The sequence below is a fragment of the Nannobrachium achirus genome (assembly GCF_963921795.1).
Source record: "Nannobrachium achirus genome assembly, chromosome: 2".
Classification (NCBI taxonomy): Eukaryota; Metazoa; Chordata; class Actinopteri; order Myctophiformes; family Myctophidae; genus Nannobrachium; species Nannobrachium achirus.
The window spans coordinates 53,213,749-53,238,823 of record NC_137811.1 but is presented as its reverse complement, the minus strand read 5'-3'; the positions used below and the strand labels follow the sequence as shown (position 1 = coordinate 53,238,823).

At 42.3% G+C, this 25,075-nt stretch overlaps 1 protein-coding gene across 3 annotated transcripts in view; it reads left to right on the top strand.

The window, feature by feature from the left end:
- The window catches only part of oxr1a (oxidation resistance 1a), a 97,516-nt gene that overhangs the window by 26,079 nt on the left and 46,362 nt on the right, over positions 1-25,075 (top strand). For 2 of the 3 annotated variants that reach the window (XM_080752689.1, XM_080752687.1), the window contains exons 3-4: positions 14,160-14,267; positions 18,508-18,621. In XM_080752689.1, coding sequence (XP_080608815.1) covers positions 14,160-14,267; positions 18,508-18,621 — 222 coding nt within the window. The remainder of the gene's footprint in view (positions 1-14,159; positions 14,268-18,507; positions 18,622-25,075) is intronic. The other variant, XM_080752688.1, reaches the window with a different exon arrangement.

Here is a 25,075-nt window from a genome sequence, read left to right as displayed (position 1 = left end):
TATAATTTTGCGAATGTCTGTCTGAGTGTCTGAAACAGCGTTTCTCCTCAGTGGCTGGAGCAATTGATCTGAAATCACAACACCATTAGCATATGAACACACCTGACATAACTGTGAAGCCCGTTTGTCACTTTCACAAATCGTATGCTGTATATTAGCATTTTTATGGTGTATCTACTATCTATTCTGCATCTAGCTTGAGGCTAATCTATTCTGCATCTAGCATGAGGCAACATGTTTAACCAGCTCTCTCTCTGTGTGTGTGTGTGTGTGTGTGTGTGTGTGTGTGTGTGTGTGTGTGTGTGTGTGTGTGTGTGTGTGTGTGTGTGTGTGTGTGTGTGTGTGTGTGTGTGTGTGTGTGTGTGCAGGCAGGCAGGCGGGTGTGTGCGCAGGCGGGTGTGCGGGTGGGCTGGGGGGGGGGGGGGGGGTAGCCATTAAACGAAACGGGTTTCTTACATTGATGCTCCTACATCATGCAAGCACCAGTTAAAGTTACTTTCCATCCCTCATATACTGTGTGCACAGTGCACATCCCATAACCCACACACTGCACATCATTTCGGAGCTCATATCTTTGAACGGGTAAGGGCTAGTAATGTTAAACAAACAAGCTAAAATAACAGGGTGTAATATAAACGGACAAAAGCCTTTCCAGCAGGATATACACAGTGCAAGGTACACTATGTACATGTTTGACTCGAAATAGAATACAATGATGTCTGTGCTCTGTTGTTAGCAAAAAAGTAACAGAGGTTTGGGGATGGGGGCAGAAGTTAAATTATGTCCACTTGTATTTTAATAAGTGGAATTATTTTAGGTTATTTTGAATGTGGGTAGATAACCTTTGTGTATTTGGTAGGTCATTCCACATTTCGGTGGCAGTATAGCAGAATGCATCTTTACCCATGTTTGAGCACATTCTTTTGGGGAAAGAGATCAGAGGATCTCCTTCTGATGTTATGCCCATGGGCATCTCTGACTCTATAGAAGTAATTTAACTTCTGTGGCCAGTTAGGTAACTGGTAACGTGAGGCACTCCAGGGGCCCTATTATGAACCAGGTCTTATGCCTTATGCCTTAACTTCTTTGCCTTTTTTTACTATTTTGTTTTTGTTTTTTAAATATTTCAAATAGCTGATCTGCAAGTTCACAACGTGCAGATGTAGATCAGCATTTGAAGTATTTAAAAATGTTTTTCAAAATAGTGAAAAAAAAGTAAAGAAGTTAAGGCATAAGGCATAAGACCTGGATCATAATAGGGCCCCAGGTGTTAAAGACAAGCACGTGCACACATAGACATAAAAGGGGTCTTGAGCCCCTGCCCTTTTACCTGTCTGCAAAAAGTGCCCTCTCCAGACCATGCATGCAGTTTTTACTGTGGTGAAAGAAATATACAATACAAATGTCCTCTTTCCATGCCATACCTGAAAGGAGCATTCAAAAAAATTGCCTTGTCAAAACACTCCTGAACTTGAATGCAGCATCTTATGTTGAAATAATCTCATCACTCTGTGTAGAAATCCATGCTGACCTCCAAGCTCACAACTTGTCACGCTGCGACGCGTTGTGAGCTTGGAGGTCTGCTATTTTCGATATTTATCTAACCCTTTTAGAAATTTCAGCCCCTGTCTTCTCTGCATGTCCCTGGTTAAAACCAGACCCTTTGAGAGATCTTGCACTTAGCCATAATGAGGCCCAAATAGATAGACTAACTTAAAAGTTAAACTAACGTGACTGTTAACTTCTGTGGCCAGTTAGGTAAGACGGTGCAGTCTTTCAGAGCATCGCGGATGGATTTGTCGAGTGACTACCCATGGTTTCTAGTTGGGGAAAAACGTATCCTTCTCCTTGGCTACAACATCATTCACCACTGTTGCTATGTAACTCATCCCCAACCACTCTAATCGCTGTCATTTCTGGAGCTATTTTTTGAACATAACTGTATACAATAGGCGTCACTCAACTTATCCTGCAGAGAAAATTATTTTGTTATTGCCTCTTATCTCATTCTTTATGCAAGTTTGGTAACATTTGAATGACTATGGAAAACTACTGAATCTATGAATAAATTGACTAAAGGGAAAATGGTCTATGTATTAATGGCCAAAGCTTTGAATGTATTGATGCCAGCATGGCACTTTAACAGTCCTATTTAAACGACACGCTCCATGAACATGCATTTCCTGCTGGGGTCAGGGCTCGTTTAAAATTTAACCAAGGGTAAATAGCAGGGAGGTTAAACTGTTTTTTCCTTCACTTTTCATTTTCAATTTCAAATCAACAGCAAGGCAAAGTAGATGCATATTACACAGGACTGTACTGTAATAACAGGGGTGTGATGACATTCTTTCTGAAATCCCCCCAATGTGGCATTGCTGCAGCAGCCTAAAATCTTGTTTTGTCTTTTCTGTCTGGTTGGAATCACATTTGATTGGTGTGACTCTGTAGTTTGTTTACACGGATAGAGCAGCAGTATCTTAGGTTCGAGGTCAGAGCCTTGTGTATGGGAAAATTCACAGAAGCGAAATGTTGATCTTGCTTTATTTTGTCCCATTAAAACAGCAAAGATGGAATAATGTGACCTTTTTCACTCGTCGTTTTTAATCTGTCTAAAATTAGGGCTCCAAATGATCAACGAGGATGCAGTTGCACACAGTACAACATGCCATTAGGCTAGTAACGACAAAGTCACCATGGCAACTGTCATGATAAAGCCTGCCTCCGTTCTTCATTATAAACTGCCAGAGCGATGGCTCCTCTGATATGGCATTATGGGTGATTAAACCATTTGCTTTAGTATTATTTCCAGTTTGATGACGCACACAGTTCCACATGTTCATTGCGATCTGCATTTGATGTTTTTTGCCCCCTTCTTTTTTTACACATTGTGTGACTCATCTTCTACATCAGATTGTAAGAATTACATTGGAAAGGAAACACTGAGGATAGAGGTCTTATACTGTCTAAAGCCCTTGAATAACCAATGTCTTATGAATGTTCACATATAAATACCACTCTATTTAAAGTTAATGTAACCAAGAAGCTACAGCTGCGCGAGATACGTAATGTCTTTCTTAACATATTTGACCTTTTGCAGTAGCATTCATGGATTTGCGCTCATGTTCCAACCTCATGTTCCAACCAGGGCCTCTTTAATGGAGCCATTATCCTTTGACCGTCCTGCTGGCTATCCTTGGCAGGTCAACACGTCCTCTCCCATTCAACAAGGTCACCAGTAGTGTGACAGCAGATGTCAGTCACCCTCAAGATGGCCACCCCAGCCATCTTCCAGCCTTTTTCTCAAGGCAGGGACATCAGGAAGTGCTTAATTATTCATCTTCAATTCCCAGATGAATAATGGGCCTTATCGATTTGAAGGATAAGGAGATACTGCACGGTTTTACCTGTCCTGTGGCTATCTAAAAATGAGATGATTGCTTCCCCTCTCTAACTTCTATACCTCTCTCTCTCTCTCTCTCTCTCTCTCTCTCTCTCTCTCTCTCTCCTTTTTTGTGGCTTAAATGTCCTTTTGGGCTACTAAATGTCTTATAGGGACATGTTGAGGCGTATTGGATTTTTGGTGAACAGTAGAGCTAGAAAGCTAAAAATAATTTGGAAGCAAAAGGCACCAAGGGATAATCGATGCTCTGTGCTGAACCTTCCTAGATGAAAGGCTGTGCTAGTGTAGGAGCTGTGGTGATTATTGACACTTTACGTTCCCTGCTGGATAAAATGAGAAAACTTGTTGTCGCCCTTTGAAAGGCACCCAGAGTTCCAGAATGCCTGCCACATTCCAAGGACACTCACACTAATACTGAACTGGGCACTGTAAATACACTCTGAATTGGACAGTTGTTTTTTTGGCTGGATTGCAAGGCCAGTCCTATAAATGTGAATTTCGCTGAGCTGGCTGATTTTACAGCATTTGCCTGGTTGGCATAACAACAAACTAGCCAATCACAGAACGGATCATCTCTCCAGTTTGTGGGATGCCAGTTGGCTTAACAATGAACTAGCCAATTGCAGAACTGTTGTCCCTCCAGGCTATGGTATATAGTCTCTTCTAATACAGACCTTTTCTCTTCAGCTTTCATAATATTGTTTCCAAAGTAATATTTTGCTACGGAATGCAAAACTACAAGTGGTAATGTAATCAAAAGCTTCATTTACTACACACTGATTACCACCATGTTGATGTGGCAGTTGCTGTAAATTCAGTGCAGCTGTGTATGGATGACACCCATAGAGTGTAGGATAGCCCCGCCCCCAGCTATTCATTTCAATGCAAGTAGCTCAATGGCGTTTTGAAGCATGCAGAAGTAGGTGAACATGAACATCGCTCAACGTCCATTGAACCCCATAGCAGACCCCAGCGGCGCACTCTTTTGCTCGTGCATGTATTTTTCACCCGCCTGCTGTTCCAGCTTTGGCCAGTAGGGCAATAGCTTCAATAGTTACAAGCCGTTCTGGGGGCTTGATGACACCCAACCAAGCTCATTACACTGGGATTAAAACCAACTTTTTCTGTGGATATACGTAATGGACATAGGCTGTCTGTCAAACTATTTACACTAGACCTTACCCGTTCAAAGATATGTGCTCCAAAATATGTGTGGGTTGTGGGGAAAGTTACTGTAACTCGTGCGTGCGTGAGAATATGTGGGAGCATCATAATGTAAGGAGCAGCCCATGGAGGAGTGTATATTTATGATGGATACAAATAGTTTAACAGCAAAATTAGGTGAATAGAGGTATGGGGATGTATGCACTTACTCCACATAGTTTTTCCATACCCGTTGAAAGATGACCCGGTGCATGCATGACCCATGCATGCAGAGAGAGAGAGAGTCATAATATTGTTTCCAAAGTAATATTTTGCTACGGAATGCAAAACTACAAGTGGTAATGTAATCAAAAGCTTCATTTACTACACACTGATTACCACCATGTTGATGTGGCAGTTGCTGTAAATTCAGTGCAGCTGTGTATGGATGACACCCATAGAGTGTAGGATAGCCCCGCCCCCAGCTATTCATTTCAATGCAAGTAGCTCAATGGCGTTTTGAAGCATGCAGAAGTAGGTGAACATGAACATCGCTCAACGTCCATTGAACCCCTTAGCAGACCCCAGCGGCGCACTCTTTTGCTCGTGCATGTATTTTTCACCCGCCTGCTGTTCCAGCTTTGGCCAGTAGGGCAATAGCTTCAATAGTTACAAGCCGTTCTGGGGGCTTGATGACACCCAACCAAGCTCATTACACTGGGATTAAAACCAACTTTTTCTGTGGATATACGTAATGGACATAGGCTGTCTGTCAAACTATTTACACTAGACCTTACCCGTTCAAAGATATGTGCTCCAAAATATGTGTGGGTTGTGGGGAAAGTTACTGTAACTCGTGCGTGCGTGAGAATATGTGGGAGCATCATAATGTAAGGAGCAGCCCATGGAGGAGTGTATATTTATGATGGATACAAATAGTTTAACAGCAAAATTAGGTGAATAGAGGTATGGGGATGTATGCACTTACTCCACATAGTTTTTCCATACCCGTTGAAAGATGACCCGGTGCATGCATGACCCATGCATGCAGAGAGAGAGAGAGAGAGAGAGAGAGAGAGAGAGAGAGAGAGAGAGAGAGAGAGAGAGAGAGAGAGAGAGAGAGAGAGAGAGAGAGAGAGAGAGAGAGAGAGAGAGAGAGAGAGAGAGAGAGAGAGAGAGAGAGTCTCTTCACTGCAACATTCCTAACTGTGAGAGAGGTGTGTGTGGGGCTATGGGATCCCATGGCCTGGAGGAACGGACCGTAACCCTGACAATAGGCTGAGCTGAACAGGCTGTGCTGTACAGAAGTAGATAGATAGATAGATACCTTTATTATCCCAAGGGGGAAATTTAGTTGTCCAGTTGTAGCACAGCAGTATACAGTTATTTACAAAGTTACAGAGAAGTAGGAAAAAATAGATAAGAGTAAAAACAAGAGCAGTACAGTACCAAAAAAGAGAAGGTAAGTGGTGAAGAAACGCGAATAAATATCTTGAATTTGATAAAAATGGAAATCGGGCTCGGTCACCGTCAGTATAATGCTAATGGCCAATGTCATGTGAAAATTGGGATCAGTTGCTGAAGAGATAAAGGTGGAAATGCATTTTGTGACTGACAGTACTACTGACCTCTCTCTAAAATTATAGTATGGATTGTGTATGAGAAAGTGTGATTGACATTGAAACTGGGATTGTTCAAGATCATATAAAGTCAACACATGAATGCAGCATTACGCCAATGGAATGGTGGTCATTTAGGAATGAGATTGTGATTTTCTTTTTTACCATTAATCGTGCAGCCTTATTACAAATGCTTCTTACAATGAGAAGCAGGCTAAACTGACACCTTCTGAAAAAATGCTGTGGAAACTTTGTTACTCTCCTCTTGCGGGGGGATGTGCAGCTCATTCCCAAGCCAATTGCTGAGGACATAAATCGTCATCATAGTGTCTCCATTCGCGGAGAATGTGCGCCACAATCCTGACTTGGCTGACGTCCAAAATACACCAGGTTATGACTATGAACAGTAAATTGCTAACCTTTGAAGTCATCATCAGATATAAGTTCTCAGCAGTAAGTTTGACAAGCCCTGCACCACTCTACTCTACGTGAACCACGGTGCACAACGGATAAACTCTGACTACCTATGCAGAGCTGCAACTGTCGATAATTCTTAGTGATTATTCTATTCATAGGTTGCATTTGTAGTCCTACACCGGCCGATCAGACAAATAGAAACACCTGTGTTGGTCCAACATGGCCGTTTAGGACTACAAATGCAACCCATGAATTGATTAATGCATTGGTTTTCAAACTCTCATGTCCCATAAAATGTTTTTATTTTGTGCCAGGGACCCCCAGAATAGTCAAAAATACCAGGTGTACATGCTGTACAAACTGTAGCTTGTAGATCTGCTATTTTTGAATAGCCAACGCATACATGGAAAAGGTTGCTGTATTAACTAATTTTTCTGCGGACCCCCTGAAATCCCCCAAAGGATCACTGGGGGTCCCCGGACCACTGGATTAATGACGCATACTTATTTTCTTTATTGTTATATATCAACAGATGAAACTATGTCTGTATGGCTAAATCTGGCACATTTACATGCTACATCTAACTTATGTTGTTTATTAATGTGCACTGTCCCTTTTTAATATAAGTTAAATCTTAATTTACGAGGACAGTGTGTAATAAAGATTACAACCTACTCTGTAATCTTTTCAATCCAAAATAGGCTAAAAGAGAATTTGTTCAAAGTCATTTTGACTTCTTTGTAATCAGAATCCTCTATTATAACCGCCCGCGGCCTCATGCCTTTTCATAAACGCAAGCAATCTCAAAACAATCATTGTCATTGGTTTGGGAGAGAAGAAGATCGAGAGAGACAGAGAGAGAGAGAAACAGAGAGATAAAGAGAGCATGTGCTACTTGCAGGCAATTCACGATTGCACTTATTTTTTTAAAGTCTATGGAACACCCTGGTTTCTGGTTAAAGAATGCCATGATTGATAAGATGAGAAACATGCTTTTATAATGGTATATAGTGTAGTAGCTACTGTGTTTGGTGCCCATATGATTTGTAACGTTTTGGTGACCTTGCGCTGCCCCAGTGTCAACAAATTAAAAGCCTTCCAGTATTTAACACAAGCCATATACCAGCCTTTTGGTCTTCTGACATGCAGTGCAGTAATATTTCAGAGTTTCTCTATAATATGTTGTTTTGCTGATTTTTCTTTTATGACTATGTTGTAAATCTGTGGTGTACGTCGGGGCGCATGTGCAAGTGCATACATGTGCGTGCTATTGGTGTGTATGTTTCACTGCAGTATCACCGTCCCTACTGTCAGCTTGATCTCGATGACGTCTCCCATGTTCGCCTTCTGACAGCATATTTATCAACGTGATATGCTGCTGCTGTCTAAATAAAGCAATACCCTCCCCTTTACAAATCTGATGAGATAACAAATCAGTCACATGAGTCCTTGATACTGTCACATACTGTCAAAATGCAGCTGTTGATGGGAGATAGTATGAGGCTGGAGGGGTTATACAGGGGATGTGTTAACTGTGTGTTAACAATGGAAGGGACCCACCACCCCTTCCTTATGTCTGATTGAATACTTGGTTGTGCATCCTGTCGCACACCAAAAATAGCAGATCTACAAGCTCACAACATGCCGCAGAGCTTCTATTTTTGGTGCACAACATGGGTGTGCAGCTACAGTAAGTCAAAATAGTGCTAAACTTACATGACTCTCCTCTCTCTGCCCTTGGTTTCCCGTCTCTCTACACTCCTCTCTACAATCTCATATCTAAGAAATAAATAATAAAAATAATGGAGAAAAGGAAAACGGGGGAATAAAATGTGCAAAGAAATGAATACTGCAAATTAAAAATAAGCGCCCTGAGACCTATACTCATTACCTTCACTGATACTAAACAGCCTGAAATATATATATATATATATATATATATATATATATAATACATTACTAGACCAATTCTCTCTCTCTCTCTCTCTCTCTCTCTCTCTCTCTCTCGTGTGCACGCTCGCTTTAATTGCGACCGTCAGGTCGCAGTTTAGTTGCGACCGTTAGGTCGCAGTTTAGTATCAAAACCTCCACCGGCCGTCCGTCCGTCCGTCGGTCACACGTCACACGTCACACCTTTGCCCTGCTCATATCTCCGCATCAGTATGACATCACACTGCTTGGTGTGTGCCGTCAGGGTCATTTGTGTACGGTGTGATGTCATACTGATGTCAGCAGTGTGATGTCATACTGATGTCAGCAGCTATGTCTCTATATATGGAGTTATATGTTGTTCGTGTCCAAATATGGGGCTTGTGAGGTCAGACTTAGTGAGATTCGTCGGTTATCTCCATATATGGAGGGAGAACCAGCTTATGAGCCGATGAGTTGTGTCAGAGTCGAGATCCTGCTTGCATCTAATCTGTCGGTAGATAATGCCGGTCTTATATAAGGGTCATTTGTGTACGGTGTGATGTCATACTGATGTCAGCAGTGTGATGTCATACAGATGTCAGCAGCTATGTCTCTATATATGGAGTTATATGTTGTTCGTGTCCAAATATGGGGCTTGTGAGGTCAGACTTAGTGAGATTCGTCGGTTATCTCCATATATGGAGGGATGTGTTGGTTATCTCCATATCTGGAGATTCAACCTTCAACGATTTTGACATCTTGTTACTAATCTGTCGGTAGATAATGCCGGTCTTATATAAGGGTCATTTGTGTACGGTGTGATGTCATACTGATGTCAGCAGTGTGATGTCATATTGATGCGGAGCTATTGGCCTATTTTTGGAGATTATCTCCCGATTAGGGAGTCTTACTGGTATAAACATTGAATAAATTAAATGGGCAAAGTAATGTAGTAATACTGCAAATTCCAAATAGATTTGCCCTGAGAGAGACCTACAAATTGTCCAGTAGAGTGACATCGGTTGATCCCTGTTCAAAAGCTTTACTTTGCAGCCATTTAGCTTAATCCCAGATTTGAACAAATTATTTGATTAAATCTGGGTTGATAAATGAACTGTGAAGATCTAAACGTATCAAATAGCATTTTGATGTATAATGGATTTATCTTAATGTGATTTACCTGCAAAAATGATTGAATTAACATTTACTCAAGCCAGCCAATTTAAGCAGCTCAGCAAACTCTTTATTGTGTATCTCGGTTTTGACACATTAAGGAGATCAAACAAGGCTGAAATTAGTTGATGTAGGAATCCTGTTACACTTTTTCAACTGCCACTTGCTACACTTACAGTAAGTCAGTCCAATGTTACTTCTTAACTTAGCTACTTAAACCCTATACAGTACTTAGTTGATAGGACAGGAGGCTTTATACTTGGCATATATTTTTTTAAACCAATATGTTTTGGCAGACAGACATAGACTTCCAACCTCACAACGTTTTGCAGGCTTGTAGTTCTGCTATTTTCTCAGAATGTTCACCCCAGAATAAGGTCGCTAGGGTTTTAAGTCGATCTTAAGTTATCAGTTTGTTTTAGTTTTTTTATTTAGGAACTCAACAGTGCACGTTCAAGAGAGACCTCTTGCCGCGTTTCACAAATCTTCCCTGACCCTATTGTATCCTACAATAATCCAAGCTCTGCCCAAGACAAGTACTGCGCTGACTCTCACGGCGTGGTCCATTCAGCTCCGTCTTACACAGCAGTGTGCTCACCAATATAACCAGCCATGCACTCGTCTCCCAACACTGCACTATGCATCGCTGCTCAACATTGCTCAAACAAAGTTCCATGTGCAGCTGACTCAGCAGGACGGTGTCCCAACAGCGTGATTCACCTCACATCTGATTAGTCCTCCCTGCACAGGGCAGGGCATCCCACCCAGCCCAGCCTGACCCAGCACATTCTAAACCAGTCCAGTCTCAGCAACATCCCAGCTCAAGTCCCAGTAGAGACCAACCCACGCTCTTACAGTAAACCCCCTTCTCTCACAGATTCCACAGCCTCAGCCCAAACCTTAACCCTGTCTGGTATATTATCCCTCCACGTACAGGTCTAGACTAGTGGTTCTCAAACCTTTGCACGTCAAGGACCCCCAAATTAATTTGTATTTGGCCACAGAGGAAAATTAGTTGTGCCAGGAACCCCTGTACATTTCTTCAAGATTTTTTTAATATAGTAGTAAACAGTGAGCTTGTAGATTGGCTATTTTCAAATATCTGATATCTGGTTCAATGCTATATTAACTTAATTAGTTCGGGACCCCCTGGACCCATATTCAAACTCCAAATCTCCCAGTCCTAATCTAATTTAATATCTCTCTATAGCCATGTCACTGTACCTGTTTCCTACTCGAATATCCTCTTCCCTTGACCGTGAAGTTACATTATTATTGAAAAGCTCAAATCACAGTTGAATAGTTCTCAAATTCAACTCTTTTCACTTTTCAGTTTTAGACGTTTCTACTCTCTCTCTCTCTCTCTCAAACATTGAGTTTGCAGTGGATTAGGGGAGGATTTTTGCTCCTGAATCAGCTACATATCTCACACAGCTGTAATACAAAGAAAGTGGAAACCGTTGACTCTCATTTATGTCGCAATTTTAATTTAACTCAGGAAGCACTCACTAGCTTCTAAAGTCTTCTGAGTGTTGTAGAGCAGTGGTTCTCAACCTGTGGGTCGGGACCCCCAGGGGGTGATTAACTTAATGTGCAACTTTGTTTTCTCACTCAACAGTAAACAAACCAACAAAGTTTAAGTGTATAGCTGGGTATCTGCACATTTCTAAAAGTGACAATTGAGGTACTTTTTAACACTTCTAAAAATGACAAATTAAATATTGGCCAAATTGTCAAATAATTAGACACAGAAATTGTGAAAATAGCCGATGTAGATGTTCTAGAGGAGAATGACACTGGAGTAGCTGGGACAATTAAAGCCTTTTATTTAGGTGCTAGTTTCTTCTTCTCCTTTCCTCTTACACTAGCTCTGGTGGTCCAGTGAGGCTCATGCAACCGCAACTAAACATACCACAGTCACTTTCCACTGTGTTGCCGTTCCCCCTCTGTGCAGCATTGGAAAATAACCCTGTTGATGTTATGTGTGACCGTCTCGAATGCAGGGGCTCTGCTTTGCTCATTTCCAATGTGCCTGTCCTGACTCACATGTCCTTGTCTTATGTGATTTTTATCCTTGTCTATTTTGCGTGTGCGTGCGTGTGTGTATATACAATGCAAAAATATCCTGCAGTGAAAATGTCATATTGAGAATTTGTAAATGCGGACATGGGTCATTCTTTTTGTCAGGCTGTTATTTGTCACACACACGCACGCACGCACGCACGCACGCACGCACGCACGCACGCACGCACGCACGCACGCACGCACGCACGCACACACACACACACACACACACACACACACACACACACACACACAGAAACATGTTGATAGTACCCTGCAGTCAGCTGAGCCCTTAAGTCCCATGACTGCTCTTCTAAAACACACTGCAGCCATATACCCAATTATATCCTGCGCAGGATGAGCCAACCTTTTTTTTCCATTCGCTGTCTGTTTGCCCTCGGCTCACTCCCCTGAGTTCACATTTCTCACACATGGCCCTCTCCTCACATACATAAGGAGTTTCTGACATGCCTGCCACCTTTATTTGGAAAGTAGAAGCCCCAGTGGAGATGTTACACTCTTAGCCAGTTCAGACACACACTCAGCAAGCCTCAGTTGTAATGTATAACTGGTGGAGACGAGGTAAAATGCCTCTGTGAGAGAGCTACAGGATTTAGCAGCTGAGCACACATGATGAAGGCCATCCAGGCCACACATTTCAGCACACATGATCTGTTGATCCTTAGCAGTATTCAGCACTGCACCGCTTCTTGGGTACAAGGATTCACTGCGGGCCCCCCATGAATGTTCTTCATATAATAGGAACCCATTTAGACAGAGAACGCATTATTACACATTATTTTGGGCTTTAACTATTGAAAAATGTCTTTGAATATTTCAAATCGTTCAAAGGTTTGTCAGTGGTGCTCATGCTCAAACCTTTTCATGTGAAGGACCCCCAAAATGATATGTATTTGGCCATGGACCCCCATCTCAAAATATATAGTTCCAGGGACCACCCAGAAGCAAAATTTGAGTTACAAATGCTTGCTTAAAAAATACATATATTCAAAGATATGCACACATTTTCACGTGTGTGGCACTTGGTGCCGCGCTGTGAGCTTGTATACAGTATCTGCTATTTTTCAATAGCTAAAGTCTAAAATAATTCCAGCCCTCCACCTTGAGCCCTAGTAACTCAGTCCCCCCCCCCCTTGTGACGCCCCTGGCTGAGCACACAGGATGAAGGCCATCCTTGCCACAAATTCAGCACACATGATCTGTTGATCCTTAGCAGTATTCAGCACTGCACCGCTTCTTTTGCATGGTTGATGCCACCGCAAGGGAGAAACTGTACAGTATGCTAGTGTGCTCTATTATGGTGAATGAAAGAGCACAATGCGTTTAGAATACAGTAGGTAATGTCATCGGATTATCCCATGATGTGGGGAAAAGTCACAAGGTAACACAAGACTTGACATAAGACTCCACTTCATCTTTGCATTGGAAGAAAGGGCGGAGGGAGTGCCAGTCATGCACTCATAGTATGTTTTTTTTTTTTAAGATTTGTTTTGGGGCTTTTATGGCTTTATTGATTTATTTATTGAGGACAGTAGACTGACAGGAAATGGGGGGTAGAGATGGGGAGTGACATGCAGATCGGGAATCGAATCGGCACCACCACCAGGCATCCATTCCTATGTGGCAATGCCTAAGTGGTATGCGCCTGGACCAGTAGGCCAGCGGGCGCCCCCTCATAGTATGTTTTAGTTGAGAACATTGACTCGGTTGTGCTATCATTTGGACAATATTTATCTTTGGACTATATAACAATTACAAATAACAATCCTATTATCTCAGTATTGTCCTGTGCAAATGTGGTTCTGATTTAACCAACAGTTTTCTTCCTCACTCATATACTGTATACGTTGCCTGAGAAAGATTCTGCATTTGCTCTGTTATTATTTCAGTGGTTCTCAACCTGTGGGTCAGGACCCCCAGGGGGGGTCCCCAAATTATTTTGGGGGGTCCCCAGATGATTAACTTAAGGTGAAATAGTGTTTTCTCTCTCAACAGTAAAGAAACCAACATAACGTTTTAAGTGTAAAGAGGGTATCTGCACATTTCTAAATTCACAATTTAGGGACTATTAAAAAGACAAATTAAACATTGGCCAAACTGTCAAATATTAGAGTCAGAAATTGTGAAAATAGCCAATCTACATGCTCACAACGCATCGCAACGCGAGGATGTAGATCTGCTATTTTCACAATAGAACCGTGTTATACAAAATGTTCTCCCTCAACTCTTAGTGCTCATCAGGGTGGGGGGGGGGGGGGTCCCCAGTTATGATTATTTTGGGGGTTGCGGCCTGAAAAGGTTGAGAACCACTTGTGTTATTTCACAGATCCTTTTCACGCTGATCTGAGAAATGCTCTCCACGTACAGCAGTGTGATATTCTGTGCCTCTCTCGTGTGTTTCGTTGGTGCAGGTGGAATCGCGGGACACGCTGAACAGCATCTCACTCAAGTTCGACACGACCCCCAACGTGCTGGTCCAGCTCAACAAGCTGTTCTCCAGGGCAGTGGTGCCCGGCCAGGTGTGAACTGCCGTGCACTCCGTCACACGTCCTCCATGTTGCACTCAGCCGCTTCGCTGCATTGCCACTTCATCAGAGCAGGGCTTTCCAACCTTTTCGGGAATTAAGGGCCAAACCTCACAGGCGATCTGACCACTTAACAAGGCAGCCGGTCAGTTACACTTTAACCCCATCATGGTTGACCGGAGTCCCTCAGGGTTCTATGCTAGTACCTTTTCTGTTATTGTGGGGATGGCTTTCGCTGAAAATGGCAGATCGACAAGCTCACAACGCGTCGCAGAGCTTGTCGATCTGCCATTTTCCCCGCAATAAGGATGCTGGGGGTTTAAGTGGTTAACGATCAATCAAACGACTGTATTCCGGTTTGGGTTTCAGTGGAGCCAACGTTGAAATGAAAACACAATTTTCAAGGTTTTAAAGAAAAACACAATTTTTTGTTTTATATTATCAATAGAATCTTTGTGTTTTGGCAATTATTTGCGGGGCCCACTTGCAATATCCTCACGGCCCACTAGTGAGCCCCAGTTCACTGTTTGGGAACCACTGCATCACAGCACTGCTGTGCAAAAACCTCATGTCTGCAAAAAGAGAGAGAAAAAAGAGATGCATTCCGTTGAGTTCTTCATTGCTTTTCCCAAGGTTTTACATTGCACTTTGGTCGGTATTGCAAAATGGAACAATTGGAGATTTGAGGTTTTTGGGGAGGGAATGGTTTTCTTCATTCCTATTCCTCTCTCTTACAAACTGCCCCTGTTCATATCGATGTTGTCGCGTAGAAACCTTGTATGTCCAAAACCGGTTTTATTCATCATAAAAAATACAAAATAAATCTACAAGCACACCGCGCTTTGCGGTGCAAGGCGTGGTGTGCTTGTAGTTCAGCTACTTTCACTAGTTTTGTGCAACAGTCCTATATGATGAAGCACAGCTTTAATTTACGAAAGAATATGCACATTTGAAACTTGGTGAGATATGAGGTTTCTGCTGGACAGTGTCTATAATGTCTTATTGCAATGTCTTGGCTCTCCAGATGGTGCGTGAATGCTTAGACAAGGTCACTTGTCCATAATTTACATATTACATTAAAATATACTAACAAAATGTAATACTGTATAGAATGCAGCATGTTGAAATTAACCTGAAAACATCCCTGTCTTGACAAATCTTACTTAAATCTTAAGCGTGGCATACATACAGTACATACACTATGTTTTAAACCAACACATAGTCAGGGGCATCTTCATCAGGTTTGACATGTTCATTATTGTTACATAAAAGACCCACAGTCTTATTTATTTTCACGGAGAATGGAGAATTTGACAAGCATCCAAAACGCTATTTCACTCCTTGAAAAGGAAATGCACACAAATAGGCTAGACACGCCGCACTCCAAACCATTTGGCAGTCTTTTCTCTCTCAGCTGTCGGCAAGACAGACAATGCTGAGTTGAACTTTGTCCAAACTGTGGGATCTGAAGAGCTCTTACTGAACCATCGTCTCTCCACTGAGCAGTGTTAATTTCGTCGACTACAATAATTATGATTACCTTTTTTCACTGACAAAAACGAAATAAAAACTAAGTAAGACTAAATATAGACTAAATATATTGGCAATTCCGTCAACTAATAAAAACTTGACTAAAATGTTACGTAGGGAGTGGTGTAGATACAGTAGAACTAAGACATTTTGGTTGCACTTTTGCGTGTTGCTCGGGTGATCTACAAGCTCACAACGCGCCGCAAGCTTGTAGATCGGCTATTTTCAGCATGCAACCAAGTGAAAAGACCAAGTGACGCCATCAAGGCCCGTCAAATTATTCTTTTTGTAGAAAACTAAAATCTTATTATATTTAGTCGACTAAAACTAAAACATTTCAGATGACTAAAATGACTATGACTAAAACTAAATCAGAATTTGCTGTCAAAATCAACACTGCCACTGAGTCCATCGTGTTGCTGCAGTTCTGCCGCTACAAAACCAAGCTGCTTTTTAACCCTGTGAATGTCAACAACCTAGAGGTCCCACTTATGCACTTTGCTTCTCCACCATTGTTCCACACCACCAAATAGTAACCGTTTGTTCAAAAACTGAAGCCGGCAGGCTTCAACAATTGGCACGACTGCATGTGACCTTTTCATTGCAGGTGGAATTAAATGTAAAAACAATGAATGTACGGATTACAAGGTGTAACAATGAGACCCCCCCACCACCACCCTGTGTTATAGCGTGTATCTAGACATTATTTCCACAGGGAACAGGAATGTTCCCTTCCTGTTTCCAGTACCAGCAGTATAGCACCACCAGCCAGTGGTGGAAAAGGTACAAACATGTTTTACTTAAAGGAGCTATAGTCAACTTTTTCTTGAAAAACGGATGCTAAAATAAAAATAATGTTTCGAAAATATTTTATAAAGAAATAAGCTTCATAATATGTGTTTCAATTCAAACATTACCACAAAAAGCGTAAAATAATGATAAAATAATCATTTTGGCCATTGTCGGGCCGACACTTTGTGTACATCCTAGTCTAACCCTATCAAAGAATAGACTAGAATGTAAACAAAGTTTACAATGGCCAAAATGATTATTTTATCATTATTTTACGCTTTTTGTGGTCATTTTTGAATAGAAACACATGTATGAAGCTTATTTTCTTATAAAAAAAAATCAAAACATTATTTTTTTTTAGCATCCGTTTTTCAAGAAAAAGTTGACTATAGCTCCTTTAAAGGAGCTATAGTCACGTTTACCCAGATCTACAGCTTGTAGATCGTCTATTTTCAAATAGCCAAAGTTTAAATGGGGCTGAAGAGGTTAATGTTTGTTTGTAATAATTCAAATCTATAAAGTAACTATAGTTCTCAAATAATTGTTGTGGAAAAAAAGTACAATATTTGCCTCTGAGGTGTAGTGGAGTAGAAGACAAGTACGAGTATTGAACATTGTAAATACTCAAGTAAAGTGAAAATGTTCAAACTCTGTTTAAACATTCTGCCACTATTCTCCTGGACAAGTGACCAGCAGAAGTAACTCTAGACACACTCTACCTCCCTCTACAGAGAATAAATGACACATTAGCATGATCAAATAAAGTAGATACACCTGCAGCTGTAAACATTACCACAGTACAATACTGTATGTCCATTGCTGATATATTTTTCCCCCCTGTGAGTGAGAGGGAGAGAAAGCTATGGGCGAGTGGATATACAGTATTAGCATATTTATTAGCTCAAGTATGCTCTGTGCGTGTGTGTGTGTGTGTGTGTGTGTGCATGCCTTTATGTACCGTGTGTGTTTATATAATGTATGAATTAGGGATGTGAAAAAGAAATCGACTCGATTACCGACTCGTGCAAATCTCAACTCGACTAATCTCAATGTCTCATGTGAGTTGAGTAGTTTTTTTTTCTTCTTTTTTTATATACTGTTTCTCCCCAAAAAATTATTAATGGCTTGTTTCCAAAACTTTTTAAGCGTTAGTGTTTTCCAAATGGGAGAGGAGCGGTGTGTGTGTCTGTGTCAGACTGCATGTCTGTGTAAGTCCATGCATGTATGAATGCGCTAGTCAGGTCCATGGTCTACTGGTTGAGAAACACTGAACTGCTAGTGTGATCGTGTGCCATAGCGGTGCGCGTCGACTGGATTTGTTTACGTCCTGACTTGTGCATGCTTGAAACGAAAGCTCACTTGTTTATGGCAGCGTCGCCATCCTGTGCAATGATTTTGTAAAGATTGACAAAATAAAACGCAACACAAAGTGTTCTACTCGTCGTTAATGCGAGACACCTGTGGACGCGGTCAGAGACTGGAGTCGATTAACATCCCTAGTATTTATATATACCTATTACCTAACATATACGATTATATGTATGTATGTATATAAATATATGTGTGTGCGTATATAATTATCTAAGCTGTCAGGCAGAAACTTTGTATCTCCATAATTGAAAGCCCTTTTTTCCCCCTTTTTTGTATGACAGTGTCAAACAAATAAACAGTAATTATTAACTGTGTTAACTGAGTGATGTGACTAACAAACTACAACAATGAATCAATGTTTTCCATTTCCTGAAAAGTAACAGTTTTAGACATTCAACAAGATTTCCGCCCTACAGCGATGTATACTGTAGCCTATATGTCTCCCCTTGCATGTCTACTGTATGTACTGTATGTACTGTGTGCATGTGTGTTTGCACAAAGGCAAGGCCTGTGTCAATACAGATATGGATTGTGTTTGCAGGTTCTGTACGTTCCTGATCCTGAGTACGTGTCCAGCGTGGGGAGCTCTCCCTCTCTCAGTCCCATCAGCCCTCTGTCTCCCAGCTCCTCAGAAGCCGACTTAGAGAAGGTGACGGTACGTTGACCTCCTCACCCATGTCTCTCTCGCTCTCCCTCTTAAACACTTATACACATTTATTTTTCTAAATGGTTAAAATGAAACAATAATCTAAAATACGTGTCACATCACTTAGCGTTGTGAGCTTTTAGGTCTGGTATCTTTAAAGAATGTAGGACATCTTCTAATCTAATGACATGCCCAAAATAGGAACAGAGGGTTAATAGCAAGCACACACAATACGCATGCACTCTGGGCTGGGTGATATGGATGTTGTAACCATGCTTTTTGGTGCTTTCCATATGGAGCAATGGACAATGCGTTTGTTTTTTGGGTACCAGCTTCTCTGGTACATGTTGGGAAAAAAAAGGTTGCAAAAAAAGGTTGCTGGCTTAAATGTTAGAACTTAGGACCACATTTTGCTAGGACGGTACATTTTCAGGTGATAGAAAACAAATTTATGTTTCTCATCTTGGTTCACTCTTGCTGCATCACTCTTGAGCTATCAAAAAAATATACCACGTGCATATAATGGAGGTTGTCTTACCTTTTTGTTAACAATTTCTTCACCTTTGGAGGCTAATACAAGCTCACTTTCACACTTGTTTCTATATTTTTCCCCTCTCCACTGGTAGCTCAACAATGCATAAAAACAAAACAATACATCACAGTGGGAAATGGTTGTGTACTTGATGTGCAAGCAAAAAACACAGCAGTCTGACTGGTTGTTCTCCTGTTGGATAGGTTTTAGAACTATTCATTTTGAGTATTAATGTCCGACCTTCCACATCGTTATCAACGTCAGTTTTATCGTGATCAAGATCGTTTTATCGCCCACCTGTAATGCAGACACACTTACACTGACTTATACCAAGGCCGCTGTATCATCTTCATCATCAGTCTAATGGGTGCCATCCAGAACGATGTCTTATGCTACCTCAGGACATAAGCAGACGAGAAGTGGCAAATTCTTTCCAAGGACAAAACAGGCAATAACACGTGCCTAATACTGTCCAAGGATAGGAGACAATTTTATCCAAGGATAAACAGACAGTATATTCCAAGGACAGTGCAGGCAGTGATGTTTACATGTATTGTGTTACACATAATAAGGAATACAGGACGCATATGAGGACATGTATGCAGGGGTGTCGCACCAAATTCTGGGCCCTAGGTACAAGGATTCACTGCGGCCCCCCATTTAGACGAGGAACGCATTATTTTGTGCTTAAACTATTGAAAAATAGCAGATATACAAGCTCACAGTGCGGCACCGAGTGCTGCGCTGCGAGCTTGTAGATCTGCTATTTTAGAAAAATCTATGTCAGTGGTGCTCAAACCCCCAGAAGCAAAGTTTGAGTTACAAATGTTCGCTTAAAAAATACTTGTATTCAAAGATTTGCATACATTTTCACAACATTTCAAAAATAGCAGATCTACAAGCTCAGATCTACAAGCCCGCAGCGCGGCACTTGGTGCCTGTGTACTGCATATCTGCTATTTTTCAATAGCTAAAGTATATAATAATGAAGGCCCCTCCACCTTGGGCCCTAGTAACTCAGTCCCCCCCCCCCCCCCCTTGTGACACCCCTGCATGTATGTAACTCCCTATTGGTTTCAGCCATTGTAGCTGCAGGCCCTGTGATGGATGACACTCCTTGTCAAGTAATGGAATTAGGCTCTCGTCCAGGCTATTAGGCTTTGCTCCGTCCATGCTCAAGCTATTGTTATTTCATGAGTGTGCGTTAATGTAAGAATGCAGCCAGCCAGCAAAGGCGTCACAGGTCAGGCAGCTGATGTATGGGCTTATGGGCAGTGACAATAGTAGGTCTTAGAAGAGTACGGCTGTTACATTGTCGTTGCTGTTAGGCAGAAACCTTGTGAAAAAAGACATGGTCTTTTTTTTTTTCTTTAAAACTTTGAAAAGTGTTCATTGTGACACCAGTAAGACTCCCTAATCGGGACATAAGCGACCGTCTGGTCGCATGTATACACAACCTCATGGTAACGCTAGAAGAGGGGCATGTGAGAAATCAGGGGCGGGGGTTGTTGTTTGCCAGCCCAAGGAGTGTGTGTGTGCAAAGTTTGGCATGGATAGGGGCAACGGTGCCGGTGATAAGAGTAGGGCTACGTCACAACACGTGTGTTGTGACGTGGCGGACAGACGGAGGGACTGACTGACTGACAGACAGCCAGTGGAGGTTTTCATAGTAACTTGCGACCTGACGGTCGCAATGAACTTAAATTGTACCAAGTTAGTCCAATGATCCAAGCCAAAACACAATCGATTGATCGATCATTAAGATAAACTCGGCAGCAGTTTAAGTGGTGAAATGGGTGGGGCGGGCAGTGATTGTGTACTGCACATAAAGTGAGCCCTGATTCAAAAAGGCTTGGGAGCCGCTGTACTACAGTGTTGCAGCTCAGTTATGCCTGCCATATGGAATTCTGTATCATATGCATGCCATGGCCTGTTTCCCTTTGCTACTTGTATCAGCGGTTTTCAACGAGCCAATCCCTAAAAGCACCACAGGAACCCTGGTGGCCCCCTTAAGAAATTTGACTTGTTTGTCCCCCTACAATGGTCTCCATGGCAACGGACGTCTCTTTTTGTTGCGGTTGTCAGAAAATGGTGTGCTGCTACTGACGATGACGACAGTGACAATGACGCTCATCTTGCAGTACAGCAGCAGAGTGGCGAGCTTAAATTCTTCTGCCCCCTCCGTTAATTTGGTTTCGCCTCACAAAAGAAAGGCCCCCGTCCTTTACTACTTATCTATTTGGGTCATGCCCGCGAGACGAGGCAGGAGCATATATATTCCGTGGCTCTCGACGGAGGCGGATCAGAAAAGAGGGGCTGTGACTGCGGAGAAATTAAGCTATTAAAAGTGATGCCATGTCTGATGTTTAGAGCAACTAATGAACGTAGCAGCTCGCTCACCCCAGACAAGAAGCCAGCCAGTAATTATTTCAGGCAGAGGAAGTGCGCTTCCAAGGCAAGAGGCGGGGGAGGATTACCTCTCTGAATGTGTGAACTCGGGTTGTTTGTCGGTGTGACTGTGTTCATTTGTGTTTGCTTGCGTCGCTCAGTGTGCACCTGTTTTGTTGCTCGTGTGTGTGTGTGTGTGTGTGTGTGTGTGTGTGTGTGTGTGTGTGTGTGTGTGTGTGTGTGTGTGTGTGTGTGTGTGTGTGTGTGTGTGTGTGTGTGTGTGTGTGTGCATTACTGTAGGCCATGTTATTTGTGGGTGGTGTTTATAAAAAATCATCCAGGTGCCGTCTGATTTAAAACCACAGGAAGGACCTTAAAAACCCAGCTCTGCTTTATTTGTTCTGAATCTCTGACATGGTTTAATTACAAGGCTGTTTGGTTGCCGCACGCTCCCATCTCAATGAGGATATTACTGAAACAAATGGATATGGGAGGTGTGAAGTAATAGCACCGTACCAGCTAATGGCACTGATAGAGATGAGTGCCCTGAACGGTACGCTGCTTTCAACAGTTTCACATTTATGTCTGCATATAGAAAGAGTAAAATCTAAAAGCACATGTTTAAATTGTCTATTAGGTGCTCAAATGCCCTGAAAAGTAACCATATTCTTTATATTAGCACTGTGAAATTACAAAAAATCATTAGGAAAGGTGATCATTAGGAAAATGCAGTATATTCTCAGTACCTATTTGCACACTGGCTGTAAAAATCCATTCGGCAATCTAAAAAAAGAAGGTCTGAAAAAAATACTGGTCTGCACGAGAGATTCTGCTTTGATAACTGATCTATAAACAATCGCTCGTTTTTGCCTTAACGCACAATGGATTTCCAGCACTATCTACTGTACAATGTGTGCATAGTGTCCATCATGTATCCCTCTAAGCTAGGATTTTATTTTTGGTGGGCAGACTGTTTATACTGAAGACGAGATAAGGCAGCCATGAAGTGTCTTCATGCTTTGCCTGCTGGCTTGCTTGTGTTGGCAACGGAAAGTAACACATCTTGCAGGCATGAATGGTTGGCTTGTTGCTGTCTGGGTATCTCTGTGCACATACACACGCGCACGCATGTGTGCGCGTGTGTATGTGCAGATGGTTAGCTGACTTTCTGGCTGGCTGTTATTAGGATATCTGGCAGCCACCAGCTCATTGGCATTCTTGTTCCCTGGTCATCTCTGTGGGTAGACATGTCCTCTTTGTCCTCAGTGCCCTAGACCCCTCACGCTCTCTGTCTCTCTCACACACACACACACACACACACACACACACACACACACACACACACACACACACACACACACACACACACACACACACACGCATGCCCATCGCCACAGAGACGGTATGTGTGGAACAGTCACGTTCTGCTGCCCACCCCTCTGACCTTCTCTACCTCTGCCTCGCTTGGCACCCACATTTCCTTCCTCTCTACATCCTCCTCTCCCTCCCTCTTCCTCTCCCTCCAGCGGGGCATGATCTAAAATTAGTGCCACAGAAAGTAGGACCAGTGTCGAGTACCTGCATGCCCGGTGGTATAGGGATGGGACGATAAGCGATATTATCGTTTATCGTGATAAAAAAACACTCGCGATAATCGTATCGCGGAGATTTAATGTATCGTGATATCGTCCTCCGTCATGAACTGGGTTCAATTCACCCTTTATTTGCTGAGCTGCATATCTGGTACCACTTAAACCCTCTATAATTGGTAAAAGGTACTTACGTATTTTTTTCACTCTCTACCATATCTCTTTGCCCAAAAATAGCCGATCTACAAGCTCACAACGCATCACAACGCGACGCGTTGTGAGATTGTAGATCTGCTATTTTTTGGCAAATGTTCCGCCCCAGGATAATGGATTTTGATTATCGCGATAATATCGTAAATCGAGATTTCTTTGGTCACAATAATCGTGATATGAAAATGTCATATCGTCACATCCCTAGCCTGGTACTACAGGGGCACTTTTGATGAGGTCACATAGTTAAAGGGCGCCTTTGCTGATGTTTTAAGATGAATCTGGTTGTTCCTTTGTGAGGAGGTTTAAAGAGATTTAAAGAGGTGGTGCCATCATTTTGTACTTTTTCTGTTTTGTATGTGTGTATGGAGTTAACATTACTCTAATAGACCACCAGGTGTGGTTATAATGTGCAAATTTGCCTTCCCTGTGTATTTTTGGTTTCTTCCTGAAAGCTGAAAGCTTCTGAGCCTCTCAAGAGCGAAAAACACTGATTTAATGAACTGATCATAAAACCATCCCCTCCACTTTTACCATACACCCAACACTGTGGGTGTGGCTAACTTCAGCTGGGTCACCACCCACCTGACAACCAGGCATACTTAATGAGCAGACGGGTGTGGCCACAAAAACATAATTTTCACACTTTCTGTAAACTGTAAAAATATCTTCCTCCTAGTTTAATCATAATACCTGATCATCATGTTTTAGTGAGGGGGGAAATAATGGCACCCTATCTTTAGTTCATTTTAACGAGATCAGAATCACGTTAAATGTCTGTAAAGTTACCCATGTTTCACCTACAGTGCTTTACTCCCTTTGCTTTCAGAGAGGAGGATGTGGTATTTTTGGGAAGAACATAGATCATATTTGTGTTCAGGTCAATTCACTCACTGACTCTCTCTCTCTCTCTCTCTCTCTCTCTCTCTCTCTCTCTCTCTCTCTCTCTCTCTCTCTCTCTCTAATGTTAGCTATTTCATTATTGTGATATGAAAAGTGAAAACATACTGTAGTGCTGGGCAATATGACTTAAACTCCCCATCACAATAATTATAGGCGCGGGCGTGCTGTCACAATATTTATTGGTGTTAATGTGATATGTGATGCCAATATTGTCATATTTTCTTTCAAATTCCGTAAGTGCATGTTGCACAGTTCAACAGAGTACACCCACGTCGTGTACATCTTTATGAACGAACTAAAATCACAATGTTATGCTTTGTTATCTTTCAATTTGTCTTACAGTACATGCTGCCAGCATCGAGGTGTGTTCTAGCAGTAGTCAGTGGGTTCAAGGTTAAATATATATACTGTGTGTGTGTGTGTGTGTGCGCGCGCGCGCGCGCGCGTGCGTGCGTGCGTGCGTGCGTGCGTGCGTGCGTGCGTGCGTGCGTGCGTGCGTGCGTGCGTGCGTGCGTGCGTGCGTGCGTGCGTGCGTGCGTGCGTGCGTGCGTGCGTGCGTGCGTGCGTGCGTGTGTGTGTGTGTGTGTGTGTGTGTGTGTGTGTGTGTACGTGCGTGTGAATATGTCTACAGTAAATACTGGTGTATTGCCCAGCACTGAGCTCTTTCTAAATTCACCACTGGCTTCAGATGTTTAACAAATACCAGCCATTGTCTGTTCACTCTTGCAGAACATGACCATGCCCACAAGGTGGAGCTGTGGATTGATATTTGATTGCACACTTTGTCACTGTCAAGGTCAAAGCAGGATGTCACATCCACCATACCTTCCTGAAGTCTCTA